General features: G+C 39.9%; 1 protein-coding gene across 1 annotated transcript in view; it reads right to left on the minus strand.

Moving 5' to 3' along the window:
- LOC104926504 (ras-specific guanine nucleotide-releasing factor RalGPS1) overlaps window positions 1–19,680 on the minus strand; it is a 99,960-nt gene that overhangs the window by 6,240 nt on the left and 74,040 nt on the right. Inside the window, exons 11-19 of the mRNA XM_019272199.2 lie at window positions 15,792–15,859; window positions 7,753–7,879; window positions 6,032–6,183; window positions 5,889–5,937; window positions 3,712–3,792; window positions 2,238–2,343; window positions 2,042–2,134; window positions 875–980; window positions 677–768 (exon numbers count right to left, since the gene is read on the minus strand). Of these exons, the coding sequence (XP_019127744.1) occupies window positions 677–768; window positions 875–980; window positions 2,042–2,134; window positions 2,238–2,343; window positions 3,712–3,792; window positions 5,889–5,937; window positions 6,032–6,183; window positions 7,753–7,879; window positions 15,792–15,859 (874 nt within the window). The remainder of the gene's footprint in view (window positions 1–676; window positions 769–874; window positions 981–2,041; window positions 2,135–2,237; window positions 2,344–3,711; window positions 3,793–5,888; window positions 5,938–6,031; window positions 6,184–7,752; window positions 7,880–15,791; window positions 15,860–19,680) is intronic.

Genomic DNA, 19,680 nt, shown 5'->3' on the forward strand with positions numbered 1-19,680 from the left:
GCTATGGACGTCAGTTGTGTGTTAAATGAAATGACATTGCACAATGTGGCTGTTGTGTGTGTTGCAGAAATGTGGCTGGTAACTAGAGGAATTGAGGGCATAAAAATCTGTTCCAGCACCAAGTGTGTAACTGCCTCTTTTCTTTTGTAGTGCATGCATTTGTTCCCCCAGCACAAAATGTAAATCAGGATGTGTTAAAGTTGTATATTATATATAATTTGACTTTGCTGAGCTAACAGTGTTAGTTCTCCCAAAATATTTAGACGTTGCCTCAAATTTTGCCACTAAAGGAGCTTCTTTGCTCCTCTGGTGGAACAATGATTACACAGCTCTATGTTGAAAACGAATACTCACTGCACTGTGATACTATTGCCTGAAAATGTTGATAAAAAGATCTTTAAATTTTCATTTGTCTTAGAGTTCATTAAATCATTTCAATACAAACTGAATGAATCAATCTGAGATGGTGCACAGGTGGAGAAACACAGGTGGAGAAAATAGTCTACAGTTTGTTTGTTTGAGTCTCCCTGTTTTGTTTCTGCTCATTATGTAATTTATGGTTACAACTTGTATTACATGTGTGATATTTTCATTTTAATTCATCTGATTCAAAAAGGTTGTTTCATCTGACCTAAAGGGGCCTGTGGTCCAAACAGAGTGTGCATGCTGAACTTACCTGAGGTCTGCTGCTCCTACAAGCCTCTTCCAGATTTTTGTGCCAGATGATCGCTGAAAACCTGGATCCTGTCTGAAACTTGTAAACATTGCCTGTGGAGGGACACAAATGGTTTTGTACGGTTATCTGCCTCTATGGTTATTATCTCTAAATGAAGGAAGAAGAAAACAGTGGGCGCTCTGTTGGTGTGAAGCTGACCTTTGTCTGGGTCATTGAGCTGGAAGATGTTGGGTCTGGCCGGGTCATCTGGCAGCACCACCATCCACCCAGTAACAGACACCTTCTTACAGGGGCTGGACTTATACTGTGCAAACACCAGATTACATCAGATTCAGGATAAAGATGTGTGTGCTGAACAGATTTGAGCTTTCTCTTCCTGCCTGTGTGCGCACTTTGTTTTGGACATTACATCTATCATTTACAAGAACAGACACTTCAAGTGTAACAAGCCCCCCCAAATTCTGCTAACTCCGGAGCATGCTTCAGAGTCTCAGTGTCCGTGCTGGAAACACAGAGAGCCTGCTGTAGCTTTAACAGTCACTCCAATCACATTCATGGCCGTTTGTCAAAGTTCTGTTAGCTAAGACAGCAACTCAGATAAAAACTCACACAACAGGCCACAGTCAGCAGACTGGCACACACTGGTTTGAGAAGACAGGTGACAAAGGTTGCCACCACATACGTGACCTGCCTCCAGATCAGCCAATAGCGATTCAGTTGCAATGGCCAAGTTTCCACCAGTAGAGGGAGGCATATTGTAACACAATATGTGGGACTTAAATATTTTGAACTAAACTGTGGAGATTTTGACCTGAACTGATCAACAACAGTGTTTTCATGTGAAAAAATGGTTTGAGGTTTTAGTTACACTTTGATAGATTAACAGCATACTTCTAGATTACGGGGTATAACATGATATGAAAACATTTTGTCATAACAATAAACTTTTCACACTACAATGTGATACTGATTTATTTTTGGCATGGCAGCAATAAACTGCCATTATTGTGGACTATGGGGCTGCTATGGCGATATCACATGTCGACGTCATAAGACTGAAGGTGGTGGTGGAAGTTCGAAGAACTCGGAAGACTTGTCGACTTTTCAGCAACACACAAAGCAACCTTGTCTCCAAGAAACTCCACCGGAAGCTGCTGTACATCATGACACACCGGTGTAGCTACAGCTTTATACATTCTACAAGTTTTTCTCCAGTTTTGTTCAGTACTGTATCTGATAATGGTAAAAGTTGAGTTACAGAACCCAAGTTCATGGGTTTAAATGCTATGAGACGGCAGGTTAAACAGTATTAATTACAGACTCTAAACAGTTTCATGTTCTTTCTGTTCTAAGCTTTAAACTTACATGTTTCCTCTCAGAGGCCCTCAGAGCTTTCGCCCCATAGAATGTCAGTGTTGATCCGGTCAGCATTATCCAAAATCTAGTCCACGATGACAACTGCAACACACCAAATAAATGGATATGCTGAAAACATCTCAGTCATCAGATAATTCCTTTGCTGACACAGCGAACAGTGTGATGACATCATAGATCCCCTCACCCTGGGCTTGCGTCCCTCCTTCAGCAGTGTTTTCCTGCGCAGGGGTCCTTCAATGGTCACACCACCAGCCTCGCTGCATCCATAGCAGGAGTTGGCAGCAGAGGAGCTAAAAGTGTAGGGAGGTGGAGAAATCCAAACAAAACATCATCAGCAACTGAAAAAGGCTTCTGCTCGGTGTTCAGTGTGTGCAATTCACTGTATGTGTCTTGGAAGTAATGTTATATTTTTGATGCTATAATATTAGCCGTGATAATAATTGATATCCATATATATCCACATATTATATTATAGAATAAATACAATATGAGCAAAGTGGAATGAATGTTGTTCACACAACAGTGTACAACAATGACCATGAATCACCTTCTTATAGAGAGCAACATTGACATCATGGTTCCCAAAGTTAACTTTTATCATTGCAGCATAGTAAGACAGACATGAGATGAATACAAACACACAGCAGCTGTCATTGCAGTGACGTCAAGTCATGATCTGATCTGAGGTCAGTGACCGACTCATTTAGAGGATTTTAAAGCCTTTAGTCATGTTCACACCATAGCAGAAAAACAGCCTTTGTCTTCTTCATTATTCTGCATGTGACGTGTGACAGGTCATTAATTATGTATATGGTACACTATGTGGGATCATCTACAAGTACATGTGATCTGTATGATGTACGGACGAAGGTGGGACTTACAGGAAGTTGTTGATTCAAGCTTAAACCATGAGCTGGGTTTGTGATCCGTGATCAAAGCTAGACGATGGATTCATTCACCATATCATATATCATCACTGACTAACTTGCTGACTGGTGGTACATGTAGTGCAAAAGCGTTTTTCCTACTATAATGTGAACACATCTAGGGGCTAGGAATGCTTCAGACTGAAATGTAAAAGATATATTAGTATTTTCTGTGTAAAAGCTGTATATAGTTGAAGGCGTTAGTAGTTAGCATTTGTGCTTCCAGTTGCTAAGCTAGGCTAAATACCTCCTGCAGTTACAGTATTTCTGTACTGCACCCAAAAAGATCAATCAGAAATCTCATCTGATACTGGGAAAGATGACAAGCCAACATATTTCCCAAAACATCAGACGGTTCCTAACCCTACACCTCCATTTTAACTGATGTAACTTCAATTAAAGGCTCAGTTCACCCAGATAACAAAAAAATGTTTTTCACTTTTAGCCATGTAGACAGTTTCAGGTGTTAAGAAATCTCTGTTTGTGCTGGATCATATCATGTCACACCCTGTCATTCCAGATATAATTACTTTATGAAAAAATGTTCTCCAATGAAATCTTTTTACAGTGTGTTCTGCTTCAGATTTGGTCAAGCTATTGGTTTAGTTTAGTTCTTTCTTTTGGTGAACTGACCCTTTAGACACTACTATAATACAGTTCTAGCCATTTAATGTTTAATATTTTATTTTAATATAATTAATATGAACTTCTTATTCTCTAACTTCACTGTACCTGTAAACATAGCTGCGGCTCCGCGGGTCGTTGCGTAGAGGGACCCTCCAGTTGGGGCCCAGTGTTGCGTACATGCGGCCCCTGTTTGTCACACATTGTCACAGTCAGTCTGTGGAGCTCGTGGGCTTGGTGTTTTGTTAGCAGAACTGTTCACTGTATCTCATGTGACCAGAAGAACCCCATGGTACACAAAAGAAATCCAGAAACCTTACTGATCAACCCCAGCCTGTTTTTAATCTGACACTCAGAGATACGATGGGGGAAGTATTCAACATGTCAACATTTTCTTCATTAAACATACAACATTTTCAAAGCAACTATTCACCTGAAATTTAGACCAGACACTGGAATTAACTCAATAGATGTACACAGATAAAAGACGCTCCAACATTCCTGTCTACAAAGAAAAGATATGTGCAACAAAGTGAAAGCAGGACTGGTGAACACAACAAATGAAACACATTTAGCACTTGGTGGAGAAGCCTGATTGCAGATGTACTGTACGCTGATGTACTAGACACTCTCTCAGTGTTCAGGTGGGATTTTGGCCCATTTTAAATCTTGAAGATTCAGAGCCTGCAGCTGATGGACTGGGTCATTCTGGATCTTAAGAATTTCCTGTATATGGTTCCATTCATCTTCCCTTTGGAATAGTATTTTTAGGATCATATGCAGACCCATTTTTCCTCCAAAGGTGGTCCATTGAATTTAACTGCTTTTTGTCTCGTCTGCCAACGCTATATTCTCAGTAATGGAGTCTTAAGGTGCAGCTAAGCTGATGGAGGCTGTGGAGGTGGAGTTCTTCCCTATAATGTTCTCTGTGACGACCATACCTGCTGCTTCCAGGTCTTTGTGGAGCTCTCTGAGTCGGTCCTTGGCTACTCTTTCGCCTAACTTCCTTACCTCCTGGAAATCTTGTGAGGACCTCCTGTGTATGGTCGGTTGATGATGAAATAATGTTTCATCCACTTGTGAACAATGACCACAACAGTGCTCACAGGAGCATTAAGGAGCTAAAAAATATGTCGTAATTCATGTCAACAATGCGGTTGTGAAGCTCTTCTGAGGCTTGTGGTTGAGGTGACAGTGCTAACCACTGCAGCTCTTCATGTGATTAATGATAGAAAAATGCTGATGTTGAATACTCTCCCACTGCAGAAATCTAATATTTGTTCTGAATTCTTGCTGGGACAAACAGAGATATACAGTATGAATAACTTTATGCAGGATGGTAGCAGCATTCAAATACACTGATATTATATGCATAATGATATGCTGGAGGCACAGATGCAAATTGGTTGCGCAGAAGAACATGTCTAAGACTAATTTAAATAACGTTTTATAGATACCTCTTGTGATATTTAGATGTTTCATATCATCCACAAATCTCATGTGCAGACCCAACAGTATCTAATAAGTACTGTGTGTGCTTCATCTGCTGTAACCAAACAATACAAGTTAGCTAGCCTTGTATTAAAAGATGGCGTGGTTGCTGCGATTTTCAGCAGATGGAAAAGAGTTGCTGTGTTTCTAAAGTTTGGCTTCTGCTTGTTGAACAACTGTTTCATATATTGATTATACTACCTCCATTTTATTGCACTTATAGATACTTATGGTTGAGATGGGTGTATACCTCAATGTGCAAGTCAGAAACTGCAGACTGTGGCTGTTGTCTGCTTTATTTCTGCTGTGTGATAGGCTATTAGATCTATCCACAGAGGAAAGCTGTCAATAGGTTATCATTGTTTTCAAGGTAAACATTTCTCACGCCCAGTCCCAGGACACACATAACTTGACTCAGTCCTCCATCCTGCTGCCCCAAACACACACTAGAGCATCAAAAGGGGATCAATTCACCTCTGATAATACTCCTCAACAAATGCACTGTTTGTGCTGTTTGCGTAATATTTCTTAATAACTACAGTGAGCAGATGCTTTTTTAAAATCAAACTATAAATTTATGAGCTGCAGGAAGCAGATAGTCATAGACAGCGTAGGGAGAGGTGGGCTAACACATTGTTGGTTCAGCCTTTTCACATGATTTGTTGACTGTAAGAAAAACAGTCAGCCTCATTTGAATTGAACCTACCAACTTTAAAGCTGTAAGCATTTTTTATTTGTCAAGACCTTGAAGGATTAAATGATTCTCTGTCAGGTGTGTGACGGTTGGCTCTCACCTCTCCATTCCAGGTGACAGCTCCTCCCCAAAAGAGCTTTCACTGCTGCCTAAATGGAGAAGCAGTTTGACTGTAGATGTCATGAAGAGAACATCATAAAATGCTACAGTTCTAAGCAGAAAGGTCAGACAGTATATACATACCTAATGACAGACCGTTGGACACAGAGGTACTGTGTGGATCATTTCTGACTGGACTCTGAGACTCTAAGAAGCTGTCGTCCAGCAGGTGTCGTGCTTTCTCTATGGGGAACGTGGCACTCCTGCTCTCAGACATGCCATACTGACACATCATACTGCGGGCAGAGAGCGACCATTAGACGACAAGGAAAGCATACAGATGGTGGTTTCAAAGCTGTCACAATGTATTTCACACTCATAGGGAAGTCCACATTCATTTTTTCCAACTTTAGTCTGCTTTCTTTCAGTTCAGTTTTCAGATCATCTTACTCAGTGATGTAATGGCTGAGATCTGAGAACATACAGATTCTACATGGACACAGCACCACCCGCTCACACTGCTTTGAAACCTTTGAAGAAATTTAACAACAGGAGCTCGTTTGGGTCTCGATCACTTATTTGAAAGTACATTTGACAACGAAAATTTGAAAATGTTTTCTGATGTTTGAGCAAGGTAAATGGAACTTAGGAAGTATTTCCATGGTATCCAACTTTCTAATTCTACTTCACTACATTTACTACAAATTCCTTGGCAATAAACCTGATTCTGACAAATCAGTGCCTTTAACTCTTAGGTTTGATTTTCAGATGAAAGGCTTTGTTCACCCACACTGGTGTTTTCATATGGCTGATTAGACCTGTACTCAGGTGTATGCTGGGTAGTTTTGGTCATCGGTTGATACAGATGTTTAGGAACCACATGAACATCCAAGTCCCACCCTGATGTCACCAAACTCAATGCAGTATTAATAATGAAAACAGGATTTTGTCCCACCCTCAGATACAACAAAGCCAACACAAGTCAAGCACACTTTGTACACGCCCACAGAGAGAAGACGTCTAAATTAGCCGTCAAAGTGAAGATACCTTTGTGTTTGTGTGTGTGTGTGCTGTATTTACATGTATTTTATTTGATTTATTCATTTTACTAACCTGTAACTGCACCTTTAAACATTTGGATTGTTATATTTTCTTTTCTCCTCTTGCTTCTCTGCACATGTCAAAAATGTTTCAGTCTTACTTGGCTGTGGTTTATCGATTTGTGCTGCTTGCATGATGACCTGTACTGACTGTTGGTTAGTGTTGCTGTTTTATTGTACTTATGTTCCCTGTTTTTGTCGAGCCACTTGTGAACTGCTCGATTATGCTGCTGTATCACAGTCTGTCATGAAGTACTTACACTTTTGATACTTTAATAGTGTTTTCCAATAATACCTCCATACTTTAGTGATATTTTGAATGTAGGGTTGCAACTTTTACTCAAAGGTCCTGTTACTGCAGAAACATGGCAGAGCACAACAAACTTCAGAGTACAACATTACAGTCAATTACTATTCTTTAAGCTCCCAGCTGTACTCTCATTGTATCTTGTCCTGCACATGATATTTGTCTATGAAAGTCTGAATGTGAAGGCACAGCCTTTAGCTTTTTGCTCTTGGTGCTAAAGGCGAAACTTGAGAAATGCTGGGTCTGTGTCAGTGTTTAACTGATACAACATATTTTCAATACAGAAACAATGGTGTTATTTTTAGCACTGGTAGGTGATGAGGAAGACACACATTTATTGTTGTTATAGTTGCTCCCTTAAGAGTTTGCAGGTCAGACTTTAACATGGATTTCCACAGATTTGGGGTTTGATTCATACAGCAAACGCAATCTAACTTTGGAAAAAGTGTTATACTCACTTGTTTCCCAGACTGTGGCTCTTCCTGTGGTGAGAGGGTGGGGGTGTGGGGATATGAACCCCAACAGAGGCGTCAGGGCAAGTAGGCCGTCTGTTATACCTTAGAGAGGCAGATACCTCAGACAGACCTGCAACACAGAAAACACAAATCATCACGTCTAACAATACAGTAAAATGTTGTAATCCTATTTCAGCTTATGTGTGTAATGACAACACAACAAAGCATGGTGCTTATTCTTTAGCATGGAGATACAACATTATCTATTAGGATGTAGCTAACAGATGAGAAATGATTCTTAGAAGACTTAATGCATCAACAATAGTGAGGTTTACAAACCATGTTTTGTTATGTTACCAGCATTATTGTGCCTGCTGGGTAATCCAGCCTAACATAGTAGGTATTTAATGGGACTATGAGGATTAACTCTTCTTTAAAAATTATTGCCAGGAAATCCACTAGACAGAGCCAACGAGGTAAGGAAATCATTATTTACATCAGGACACTCTTTGTACAGTCAATATGTGAATGTGACAGGTCTGCCCGTACGGTCCAGCCACACGGTCCAGCCACTGCTCTGCCTTCTGGCACGACTGTGCTGAATTGGTAAATTGACGCAGTGTTATCATGTGCATTATGCGCCAGTGGAACCTCTGAGTCACTCTCTGTTCCCTCTCACTGGAAACCAAAAGGGGCCATTCAGTCAGCTAGATGTGACCAGTTTGGACCCAGCAGGGCAGTCTGTGTTCAACATGTTCAGCTTGAAATACTTCAGACTTGTTTAAAATGATTTTGTGGTACTAAGTACTATGAGCCTTAGGAACTGCTGCATTAAACACTCCAACAGTGCAGAGGACATGCAAACAGCTGTGTGTGATTGAGCCTGTTGGGTGGTTCTGTCGGGAAACATTCCCACTGATGATGAACTATGGAATTTGTTAAAATTAGAATCTTTCGTAAAAATTGAGAGGAAAATGTTTACTCCTCTGCAATTTTGTAATCACAAAAAATAATGTGGTAAAGTCAGAATTACAGGAATCCATGTGACAGGATAATGTGATCATTCTGGGATAGAGGCTGCTTAATGTTCCTCTTCTATTAGCTTGTAAAGAAACACACACGTGTTGGGTTGCTGCGGCTTGCTGTCTGGAGTGCTACACACTCTGCAAAATAGGGAACATGAATATTTACTTTAAGTAGACAAAGGTTATTTATTCCACTTGTCCACATTGTGACTGATTCACCAAAACCACTTGGGAAACCATGGCGATTGTTTGGTTTCTGTAAATAATATTCTTAAGAGTACAGTCTAGTTCTGCTCTACATGGAAGTGCCCTGACATAACTATATATATATATAAATTTTTAATGTAAGGTTTAAAGTCTAAAAGACTCTTTTAAAAGCTTAATTTTAATAATTCATCATATTTTGTTTTGCATAAAACAAAAACAGTAATAAGACTCAATCAATAAGCATGAATCTAGTGAGATAGCAACATTTTATGAGATTTTTACCCATAAGGCCATGAGTCCAGAAGGAGGGAAAATATATTTGATGATGAGTGATATAGAAATGTTCAAACTTAAATAAAAGTATTGAGCTAAAAGAAGTTTTCACCATGTAGAAAATGAGAAAAACTATACTGTCCTGCTGCAGACAAACAGTGCAGGCTTTCCCGGATATGCTAAGATCCAGAGCTAATGAATCTGTCATTGAATGTTACCTAAACGTGTACAAAACGTTTAGGTAACATTAGTAGGCTTCTCATTTTTAGTCGGTGCTGACAGTCATGGTAGATTACATATATCAATCAATTCCCCCCTAACCTTTTCTCTAGTGCCAACATGAGGCTGACACTGAGAAATGTCTCAACAGCTACTGGATTGATTGCCATGAAGTTTTAACCTTGTAAAGCAGCTGGACTTAGAAGATTACAGATTCACAAGAATCCATCTTGCCAGGCTTCAAGCTGCTTTTGTCTGAACAGTGGTTCAGACCAATTAGCATAATGATAGGTGTGTGACGACTTGTGTGAGAAGTGACTATCTGCTTGAAAACAACAATGGTGGCGGCAAAAGAGGTCAGCAAAATCAACATTTACCTTTTTGGTCAACATCTCATTTTATTTTCAGGTTGAAGCTCTAAGTTGAGAACAACTGCTAGTGTTTGGGCCTTCAAGCCAACAAAAACTGATTACAGATCAGACTGGAATCTGTCCGTTTTAGTTGCAAATGATAAAACTGAAACAATAAGCAACGTGGATGCATTTAGATTTGATAAGCTGATTTAATATAAAGCTCTCAAACCTCGACCACACTGAACTGTAAAAAACACTGAAAGGTTTAATCAAGGAAAATATGTGACTCACATGGCCTCAGTCAGCACATCTCAACCCAAATGAACATCTGTGGGAGAACTGCAGCACCCTCCTTCACTAGATGAGGGGATCTTTAAAGGACGCTCTTCATCCCTCCTGCCAGCTGTTTGAGGCCCGTGGTGGAGCTAAACCTTACTAACACACTTTACGTTGTGTGTGTATGTATATATGTATATATGTGTATATGTGTGTATATATATATAATCATCCACATGTATTCAGGTGACTCTCAATGTGTCAGTTTTTTAATAAAACATAAAGGTATAACAGGAAAGCTGCACTGGACATTTGAGAAATCATATTGATCAATGTTAGCTCTTACCTCACCTCTGTGTGCTTACTCAGCTATTTGCTGTTCATACATAACAAAACATCTTGGATGAATTAACCAGTTTGTGGTCTCAAAGTCCAGTCAGGAGAAGCGTAGTCAAGCTTTCCCAAAATAGATGATTTACGGGATATAATCATAGAAATGAGCTAATATTCTCATGATCTCAGCTGAAGTTACATACAGAAACACCATCACACGGCTGTCTCCCTGCTCGTGCACAGCGATGTATGAACTGTGTGAATTCATCATGTCACGTGGGATTTCTCTTGTTTTTGCCTTTGCACATGTTCTGCTCAGTCCACCATGGTTTCTTACATTCACTTGTTGCACATGGAGAGAGTGAGTAAACCAAATTCTTCTGTTTGGCAGTGTGTGAGAGACACGACACTTGTTTATGCTGAGTGAGCCAACAGACCAGTGGACACAGCCAGACACGGCCTCTTTCTGCCATCTTGTATAACTCATAATGACTAGCTGACAGGCATGTGGAGGATGCCACTGGCGGTTACTGGGACACTGCTGATTCCTGACAGTCGCACCTCACTCAAGTCAGAACTACTATATGTGTAACGGAACAACACGCCCCCTTCCATATCAAGACACTGGATAAAAAATAGAAAGGCCAAAGAGAAACCTCCATGCTCACACATGCAGATGGTTTCAGTCCATTGGGTGAAAACAAAAGCTACTTTTGCTTGAGTCGAGTTTTTGAATGTTTGTTTGAGTGAACCTTTAAACCATTAAAGTTTTGATGAATTGCTGTTTTCTTACTGAACACTATATCCTTACACTGATGTGAACCAGATTTGATTTGGTCTTGATCTTATATTGTACAGGCAGCATAAAAATCCACCCTCATCAAATGGTAAATGGACTGTACTTATGTACATATATTAAGTCTTCCGACCACTCAAAGCGCTTTTACACTACATATCTCATTCACCCATTCACACACATTCATACACTGATGGCACAGCCTTCAGGGGTAATTTGGGGTTCAGTATCTTGCCCAAGGACGCTTCAACATGCAGACTGGAGGGGAATCAGGGATCGAACTGCCGATCTTCTTATTAGTGGACGACCCGCTTTACCTCCAAGCCACAGCTGCCCCTCATTCACCACCAACAATGACTAAAGCAAACCTAGAGAAGGGTGTTGTTGCCCTGCGTTTCAGAGTGTAATCCCACTTCTTATATGTTAAACATGGACAGCAGCACATGTGTATTTATGATTACAATACTTATGACCAAGAAATAACAAAAACTCCTTTGCAGCTGAAGCAGCACAGGCCCAACTAACAGATCAACTGACTTTTAGTGTCTGGGTTATGTAACAGTAGCAAAAGATCCTACATTTCCCATAATGCAACTCAATATTCAATTCAATTCAATTTTGATTTCAAATATTATCTTGTGACTCTTTCCATACAGAGCAGGTCTAGACCGCACTCTTTATAATATTATTTACAGAGACCCAACAATTCCATTCCATAATATACATACATGTATATGCATACACATGTATCTGGGGGGGTGACATGGTATAGCCACAAATACCAACACAAAGGGAAATGTTTACTACAGAACACGCTGGAGGGTCAGAATGAGAAGAAAAATATGTAAAAAGAAAAAGTGAACAGATTCTTTTGTCATGGTGACAGAAACCAAACGCTGACCCTGAGGTGACATGTTTTTTTCCCAGCCAAACATTTCCATGTACGGTAATTGTCCAGACACATGCTTCCTCCTCAAATGATTCACTCATGTCCTGTGTATTATGGTGACGTTACACTCTTGGCACAGATGTATGCTTTTGTAATTAATATGCAGTGAAACTGAAACTTTTCCTTTCGTCTTTCTGCACAATCCCCTCCGGTCAGTCCAGTGACAAGCACTTAATGACTCTGCCACTCCATTAAGATTAGAACAAATGGTGTGAAATGTAATTATACAAAATTGTGTGATAAGTGGTGAGAGAGAAACTGAGGAGGGGGGCTATAGCAGTGACCATGGTAACCACTACAAATAAATCTCACCATGTGGCAGGCCGGCGAGACATGACTCTATGGAAAAAGATCAATGTGTTCAGTCCCTGAGGACGCTGCTGTGGAATGGCTGCCATGTTGCTGATGTTAGGCTATTAGCTGCATCGTTAACTTGCTCATGGGACGTTTTAGTCAGCCAACATGACTTTGAGTTCAAGTAAAAAGTTAACTTGCCTAACCGGCCGTGAATCTTTTCAGTTAGTCAGTGATTTAAAAATGAAGCTTGTTCAGTCTGCCAGGTTCCCTGATTACTAGTTACATTTTGTAATGAAGTCAGAGGTGTCGAATCTTTAACACCAAAATGAGTCGATTTATTCCCACGTCTGTGGGTTTCCTCGGTCTGCCAGTCTGATGAATCCTTATGAAACAAACTCAGCTAAATGGAAACAGAACTAGAAGGTAAGCACCCTCACATGCCATCAACAATTCTTCAAGAGCATCCAGGTGCTTTTGGTGAATGAGCTCCATATTGAGCCAATCAGTGCAACACTCCACTAATCATCATGTAGTTTATATATCAAGAGAATTCCTCCAGATAACCGCCTGTTCTTCCTGCAGGGATGTTTGTTGATCATTTATTTGTTAGTGTCGTCTCTACAACACAACAGCCACAACAACAACGCAAGCTGATGACAGTAGTGTTGTCTGCAAACTTCACAACAGAGTTCCTCCATGTCGCGGTTTTGCAGTCATGTGTGAACAGCGTGAAACAAGAGAGAGCTGTGTGCACAGCCTGGGGGAGCCCTGGGATGTTCAGCATTAGAACAGAGGAGGAGGTGTGAGAGCCAATTCAAACTGTCTGATGTGCTGGAGAAACAGTTTCTCCAAGCACTTCATCAGAATGAGGATGACTGCTACAGAGTGACGGTTCAGATGAGACACCGCAGACTTTTTAGGTACAGCGACCAGAGACAAAGCAAAGAGAATCATATCATCTTTCATGTGCTCTACCATCATGGAGATGACAAGCATGCAGACATATTTCTGTCCACTGAGGACAAACAAACGGCTTATTTTGTTTGACATATAGTCCAACTCAGTTACATTCAGTTTAAAGTGAAGCAAAGCATGAGACCTGTTGTTAGATCTGTTCACTAATCTTCTAATGATTTCATTATTGATGTAATTTGCTATCATTTTTATGAGGGTTTTATAGACATCATCTGAACTTGGAGCCATTGTGCTGATGATCCTGCTCGCTGAAGCACAGATCACACCGTGTTGTCACTTTGATGTGGCTCCGGATTCATCCCTCTTTATCATCCTGACCTACATCCAGCTCTTGGTGTGTTCGTGCTGCATGACATCATCTCAGCCCGGCTCCAAATGAACCCCTCCAAACCCCCAGAACGGCACAAGAAAGGAAAATAAAGGAAGTGGACTGACTCTCTGCAGCGTGTCCTCATGGAACTTTTCACTCAGCCCCACCGCCGCACAGGCACAGGCCTGTCTGCACACTTTACAAATACAGGAGGAAAGCCATTTGTCTCTCTGCAGCTCTCAGAGTGTTTGTTACGGACTCCTCACTTCCTGGATGACCTCAGAAAACGCAGCGAGGTGAGGGAGGATGGAAGATAAGCAGGAACTCTGACTTGCTGCTGTTTTATTTTCCAACCCAATCAAAATATCATCAATCAACTGTCAATACAGGAATATGATGTAACCAACTCAAGCCGCGGGTCATTATTTATTACTCTGCTGTGGTCTAAACACTATGGTCACACTGCATGCACGTTATTCATCAAACAGTTTCTTGTTTGAGGGAGATTCAGGATAATTATTAACATGCTCTGTTTCCTACAGTAGATTAGAGTCTCTTTATCTGTCATCCAGAGATCTGTGGGTGTGGGTGACCTCTGTCCTCTCACATCGTCTACAGCTCCTCATGACACTGCTATGCTGAGTGGAGATGTTGTTGTGAACTACAGGGATCATACAGGGATCTGTTTCTTTAATCTTGTGGTCTTGTGGTACTTGAGGTCGACAAGCAAAGTGTGATGTATTTTCATGCATTTATAAGAATTTATGCTGTATCGTAAGTAATTATTATGTAAGCAGCAGAGATTTCAAAGTCCATTTTTTCTGCTTTAGGAATTAAACCATAAAGTATATAATCTATATAACATTATAAAAATGAAATATATTTTATTAAACTTCCAACCCTCACACAGGTATGCACACACAGCTGGGCTCGTTGTGCCTGGAGCAAGCAGCAGCCTCACGTGGCTGTGAAATGAAGCCAACACAGAAGAGCCAAAAACTGAAGGCTGGCTCCAGAAGTGAGACAACTGTGCTGAGGGTAAATCTTTATACAACTCACCTGTTCAAATGATATTAAAGCTTCAAGTTATGCAGAATTAAGAGGGTGGACGCTTTGATTGACAGGTGGGTGTCATCACAGGTAGCTTGTTTAAGCACCCAGGATTTAACCCGCCTCAGCTCCACCCATCCTCCACATCTTTAACCATGATGGGAGGCGGCCTGTGCCTAAGCCACCACACTGACCTTCATAACTGCTCTTCAGAAACCTATGTCCATGTTTTATACAGTCTATGACCTGGTGTCACCCAGGAATTATGTAACTGTTAACTAGCTTTGTGTCTGAATAGCCAGCAGCTCAAATGGCAGTGTTATATAAATGTACACATTTGATGGAGTGTTAGTTAGACCACAGGGTTGCAATCACTACACACGATTAGCACGTTAGCATGCCAGCGACATCAGTATAGCACTCATTGTGGAAGCAGTCCACATCACTGTGTGTCAGTGTGTTTGACACTGTTACAGTAGCTCACACTACCTCAGTAAGATTGACTTTACAAGCTTTTGGTTGATTACAGTGACCGTGTGAACACACTAGCTTTGTGTCTGAATAACCTGCAGCTCACAGTGTTATGTCTAACACTTACATTTTGTCTTATTTTCATTTTGAAATGAAAAAACATCCAAATTCTTGAGAGACTCCAGCCACATCACATCCTCTCACTGTCGATATAATAGACCCTCTACTCAAACGAGAAGATGAAATACACGTATCATATAGTCATATAAATAATGAAAACATATTTTATGTTATAGGCTACAATTCACAGGTAATTATTAATATGCAAATGTGTGTCTATATTTAATTAGACACACATTTGCGTTTAACGTTTAGTTCCTGTATAAGAACAAATCATGAAACAATTCAAGCTAATGATCCTAATAAAAACGACATAACCATCTGGTATCTGACAAAGGGCAAACCAGTGGAAGAGTATTGAGTGCAGCTCACCACATGTGTGTCTTACCTGCCAGGTCTTCTTTGGAAGAGGCGATGCGAGGGGAGCTGTTGCCAGGTTCAATCTTCAGAGACAGCCTGCAACACAAATGGTTTCCATCAGACACACCAGCCCACGGCTGCTCTCTGATTGGCTGATACTTACTACTGTTCAGAGAAAAATACATCATGCACTCGCTGCTGTGATACTAATTCCATCAGTTCAATTACAGGGTTAATGAGTCAGACAGTGATACTGAAAAGTATGGCTCCAAACTCTGGCTCTGAACCGCTAACAGTGAATCTGAAAATTTCACAAAGCTATTTTACTGACCTTCAGTTGATTACCATTGTCATTAAATTATTACATGTGCCCGAACACATCCTGTGTGAACAGATGAAGATCATACAAGAATTTATTTGTATTAGAAGTCATATTGGATTTGATCATGTTGGATTATCATCTACATATCAGTGATCAGCAGACAGTTTGAGGATTTGTGGTGGTTCCATATTTATTGCTGAATATAGATACTGAAAATTTAAGAATCCATCAATAGGCAAACATTTGCTCTTTAGATATAATTTCTCCTAAACCTCTTGACAAAACTTTGTTGTGATATTTCTTTATTTGTCTAGGCTGGTTAGGAAACAGTAAACTTTTTTGTGCAACGTCAGAAAATCTGGTCTTCTGGCCACTCTAAGCCGTTTTATAACACTTGTCATGTTCACCCATTCACACACTGAGGCAACTGACACTGACACTAAGCTTGCCACATACCGACGACACATCAGGACTCATTTGGGGTTCAGTATTTTGCTCAAGGACACTTTGACTGAATTGAGGCAGGTGGAAAATGAACATCAAATGTTAGCTCCGTCTCTTAGCCGGGCTGCTCAGACTGTGAGCTTACAGCACCAGGGCAGTGTTGCCTCTATGGACATAATGGCAGAGGAGAAGAGACTGTAGAGGGCGTTGAAGGTAGAAAACTAAGAAGAGTAAAGGAGAGAGTGAGCGAGAGACCGTCAGACAAGTAACAGACAGTAAATGTGGAACTGAGTTCTAGTGATTGGTGAGAGCTTGGTGAAATAAAAGGCTGAAAGACAGACGCCGAGCTGGGCTGACTGCTGTTGGACTAGTCAGTAATATTAGCTGCTGCTGGGTCTGCTGTTGGTGACCTGGTTGATGTTTGGCTGTTAACAAAGTTGTTGACTCGTTTTTGATTGTAAGTAATGTAATCAGAACAAATAGTCGAGTACAGCTGAACATATTTACCACAGTGGGATTACACTCAGACACTGGAGACAACAAATCATAAAAAATACCAATTTCTACATAATGTTGCTTTAACATCTTGGCACCATCAGATTAGCAGTACACACATTGTAATTAAAAATATTTATAAAGACAGGACCATCTGTCATGCATCATTTTTCAGGATATAACTTATATAGAACTAATGAAACGAAATAATTGATATCAGTGAAACACAAACATATAACCTGTCAGCACGTGCATGTTTGGTTGCAGTCTCTGGGTTGGTTTGACTTTGTTCCAGAGGCATACTTCCTGAGATCTGAGTATTACACACCATGTGGGAAGGAGCAGCTCTTTAAACATTTTAATTGTGATGCTTCATTGTGCTGCTAAATCTTTCACAACTAGAACGGGTTCTGCCCTAACTGGGAGCCATCCGCCTGCTGAGATCCATGTGCTTCCATTTCTTTCTGCTTGTTCTCCATCAGCTGAATATCATTAAACACAAGAAACACAAGATCCTTTCACATGATTAAGTTGAAAGAAAAACAGACATTTTGTAGAATATTATGAGAGTATCATCTTTTTAAGATATTTATTGGACCTTTTAGAGTGAAAGCTGAAGAGTGACAGGAATGTGTGGAGAGAGACGGGGAATGACATGTGGGAAAGAGCCACAGATTCAAACCCTGGGCTGCCACAGCAAGGACTGAGCCTTTGTACACAGGGCGGATTCTCTACCAACTGAGCTAAACAGCAGGAGAGTATCGTCTTTAAATGCGATTTCAGTGGAACACATTTCACCTTTGAGCAGCCCTGACAGTCAAAGCAGTGTGTTCATACATTTTATACCATGTTAATTTCATCCTGCTTTTCTACACAAATGTGTTGTCAGCGCTCTGTGCTGCTCTTATAAAATGTGAGCAAGCCGACATCTAGCCAAGTACAGTGTGAATAAATGTTGATCCACTCGTTTTATCGAGGATACTTTGGGAGCTGACTTGAGGTAGACAAATATCCCAGAATGCATTTGGCATCAACCAGTCCACCAAATTCTTCCTGTGGTATTGAGTAACTAAATTAAAAGGTGGACAGACCTACTGTATATTACATATTTTGTCACATACATTATCCTAAATGTTTCCAACAATGTCCACACCCAGAAAAGTACGTAACTTCATTAAAGTTAATGGTACATTCCATGTGCCTCTAGTGACTAAACATAACGTGCATAGAGATTGTTGATGACATCACCAAACTACATCTTTTGTTACCGTTAGTTACCGATGTGAGAGATGCCTAATGGAATTCAAACGTATATATATATATATATATATATTAGGGCTGTCAATCGATTAAAAAAAATTAACTAATTAATCGCAAAAATTTCTGTAATTAATCGCGATTAATCTATCAATAAATGTATCAATAAATTAAATGCATTTTTGAGACTGAAGCTTATAATGAATATTTATTTATGTAAATGATCAAATTAATGTAGAATAAACACAGAGAAAGTATATTTAAATTCATTCATTTTATTGGCTTGAGGTGCACATAGCACAGTGCAAAAAAAAAAGCCAGAATGAGGAAATATACTGACGAGTGTCACACTCCTGTAGTGTAGACTGGGTGTTTTGCTTTGAGGTATATGTTTAAAGTCCTGTTACTTCTGTGGAATTTAAATTTGGCTTTGCAAACTGTGCAAATTGCCTTGTTTTTGTCCAACGAGCCATCGTGCAACTTTTTAAAATAAAATGTTCCCCCTAAAAGTTCGTCCTTATCCATCTTTCCGCCATAGACTCTCCTTTAGTTAGGATAGATCATAGACATTATAACACAGACTCTCCTTTAGTTAGGATAGATCATAGACATATATACATAGACGCCTCATGGAGCAGGTTGGTCCGTTGCGGCTTACGTTACCGCGTCCGCCATATTGGGATGTGGCAGATCGGCCTGTAAACTAAAACAAGCAGGGCCGGTTTTAGCTATGGGCAATGTGGGCGACCGCCCAGGGCGCAGTCTCCGTGAGGGCTTAAGTTAATGCCTCTTATACACCCTTCACACAAACACACTAATATACCTGGGAAACAAAGCCTACTTTGCCACATCCAAAATGGCGGCCGCCACCGAAAGTAAACAAAACCGCGTTAATTGCGTTAATTTTTTTAACGCGTATTTCTTAAAATAATCGACAAATAACGCGTTAATTTTGACAGAACTATATAGATATACACATACATACAACATATACAATATATATATTATAAATATAGATATATATTATATATATATATATATATATATATATATATATATATATAATATATATATATATATACACACAACATATACATACATACATACACATACATATATATTTTTATATATATATATATATATAATATATAATATATAATATATATATTTATTTTTATATATTTTTTTTATATATTTTTTTAATTTATTTATTTTCCAGGCAACAAAGTAACTATTTAGACTTCAGTCTCATGTCGTCTCGTACAGCCTTTTGATAATGTAGTGCTGGCTCTGATGTCTCTGTAGTGTCTTGATGTATGCCATAATTCCTGTTGGAATATAAACTTTGCTGTCAGATATGAAATAGATGATCTGTTGCTGCCACATTTGTTTGGCTGAA

Source organism: Larimichthys crocea, chromosome I, assembly GCF_000972845.2.
Source record: "Larimichthys crocea isolate SSNF chromosome I, L_crocea_2.0, whole genome shotgun sequence".
NCBI lineage: Eukaryota > Metazoa > Chordata > Actinopteri > Sciaenidae > Larimichthys > Larimichthys crocea.